A 2,332-nucleotide genomic window follows, 5' to 3' on the forward strand; every position below is an offset into this window, starting at 1 on the left:
TTAGGTGTAATCTTTCTTGTAGAATGTTCACGTTAACATTACTGACATAGGTGTAATCTTTCATGTAGAAATTTCACGTTAACTATACCGACGTAGGTGTAATCTTTCTTGTAGAACTATCACGTTAACCTTACCGACATAGGTGTAATCTTTCTTGTAGAATGTTCACGTTAACATTACCGACGTAGGTGTAATTTTTCTTGTAGAATTTTCACGTTAACCTTACCGACTTAGGTGTAATCTTTCTTGTAGAATGTTCACGTTAACCTTACGGAAGTGTGTTCTTGTATAATTATTTTCACGTTAACCTTACCGACGTAGGTGTAATCTTTCTTGTAGAGTTTTCACGTTAACCTTACCGACGTAGGTGTAATCTTTCTTGTAGAGTTTTCACGTTAACCTTACCGACGTAGGTGTAATCTTGCTTGTAGAATTTTCACTTTAACCTTACCGATGTAGGTGTAATCTTTCTTGTAGAACTTTCACTTTAACCTTGCCGACATAGGTGTAATTTTTCTTTTAGAATTTTCACGTTAATCTTACCGACATAGATGTAATCTTTCTTGTAGAACTTTCACGTTAACTATACCGACGTTGGTATAATCTTTCTTGTAGAATTTTCACGTTAACATTGCCGATATAGGTGTAATCTTTCTTGTAGAATTTTCACTTTAACCTTACCGACGTAGGTGTAATCTTTCTTGTAGAGTTTTCACGTTAACCTTACCGACGTAGGTGTAATCTTGCTTGTAGAATTTTCACTTTAACCTTACCGATGTAGGTGTAATCTTTCTTGTAGAACTTTCACTTTAACCTTGCCGACATAGGTGTAATTTTTCTTTTAGAATTTTCACGTTAATCTTACCGACATAGATGTAATCTTTCTTGTAGAACTTTCACGTTAACTATAACGACGTAGGTGTAATCTTTCTTGTAGAACTATCACGTTAACCTTACCGACATAGGTGTAATCTTTCTTGTAGAATGTTCACGTTAACCTTACCGACATAGGTGTAATCTTTCTTGTAGAACTTTCACGTTAACTATACCGACGTAGGAGTAATCTTTCTTGTAGAACTTTCACTTTAACCTTGCCGACATAGGTGTAATTTTTCTTTTAGAATTTTCACGTTAATCTTACCGACATAGATGTAATCTTTCTTGTAGAACTTTCACGTTAACTATACCGACGTTGGTACAATCTTTCTTGTAGAATTTTCACGTTAACCTTACCGACTTAGGTGTAATCTTTCTTGTAGAATGGTCACGTTAACATTACTGACATAGGTGTAATCTTTCATGTAGAAATTTCACGTTAACTATACCGACGTAGGTGTAATCTTTCTTGTAGAACTATCACGTTAACCTTACCGACATAGGTGTAATCTTTCTTGTAGAACTTTCACTTTAACCTTGTCGACATAGGTGTAATCTTTCTTTTAGAATTTTCACGTTAATATTACCGACGTAGGTGTAATCTTTCTTGTAGAACTTTCACTTTAACCTTGTCGACATAGGTGTAATCTTTCTTTTAGAATTTTCACGTTAATATTACCGACGTAGGTGTAATCTTTCTTGTAGAATTTTCACGTTAACATTACCGACATAGATGTAATCTTTCTTGTAAAACTTGATCCAGTCGTCCAGGCCCCGGATGTCTGTAAGGGATAGTCCCGTAATATCGTCTATTAACCCGGCTTCTGTAAAGTCCCCGGACACATAGGCTCGCGTCCCGTCCCGCCCTAAAATACCAAAATTTGAATAAATGCATGGTTATCCATCAAACTATAAACAAACGCTCAAGATATAATAAAGTCTTCTTTTCAAGTAGAAAGGAAGACTCCCTCTATTTTCTATTTTTTAGAAGTTAACGCAGACATGTTTTTGCACATACATAGACTGTCATGTTGTAACGTTAGATATTTGTTAGCGTATACAGAAGATCGTATTGACAGATTATTGCTATATATAGCATATTTGTAGATTGGTATTCTTGTGTTAACTATGAAGCAGACAAAGTAGACAGACATTTGCAAAAGAATATCTTATAGACAAGTATTTGCAGCATAGACAATCTTCAGCTATTTGTTATATTGAAGCAATTGCATGTACAGGTAATACTTCATGTGAATTGATTTTCTTCCACTTCGTAAGGAATCGAGTGTAAGTCAATTAACAATAACTGCCCACACAAAAGTATTCTTTCATGTGTTCCAATGTGTAGATTTGCCTTTACATGTATTACACAATGAGTCTGTCTACATTACATAGGGTGTAAGTCCGTATAACACAGGGAGTCAGTCTGTATTACACAGGGAGTCAATCTGTATTA

At 35.1% G+C, this 2,332-nt stretch overlaps 1 protein-coding gene across 1 annotated transcript in view; it reads right to left on the minus strand.

Annotated features, from left to right (window-relative positions):
• Positions 1 to 2,332, minus strand: part of LOC110458578 (neuferricin-like) — a 20,965-nt gene that overhangs the window by 7,407 nt on the left and 11,226 nt on the right. Inside the window, exon 2 of the mRNA XM_021510343.1 lies at positions 1,602 to 1,742. Coding sequence (XP_021366018.1) covers positions 1,602 to 1,742 — 141 coding nt within the window. The remainder of the gene's footprint in view (positions 1 to 1,601; positions 1,743 to 2,332) is intronic.

The sequence above is a fragment of the Mizuhopecten yessoensis genome, unplaced genomic scaffold (assembly GCF_002113885.1).
Source record: "Mizuhopecten yessoensis strain PY_sf001 unplaced genomic scaffold, ASM211388v2 scaffold9651, whole genome shotgun sequence".
Lineage (NCBI taxonomy): Eukaryota > Metazoa > Mollusca > Bivalvia > Pectinida > Pectinidae > Mizuhopecten > Mizuhopecten yessoensis.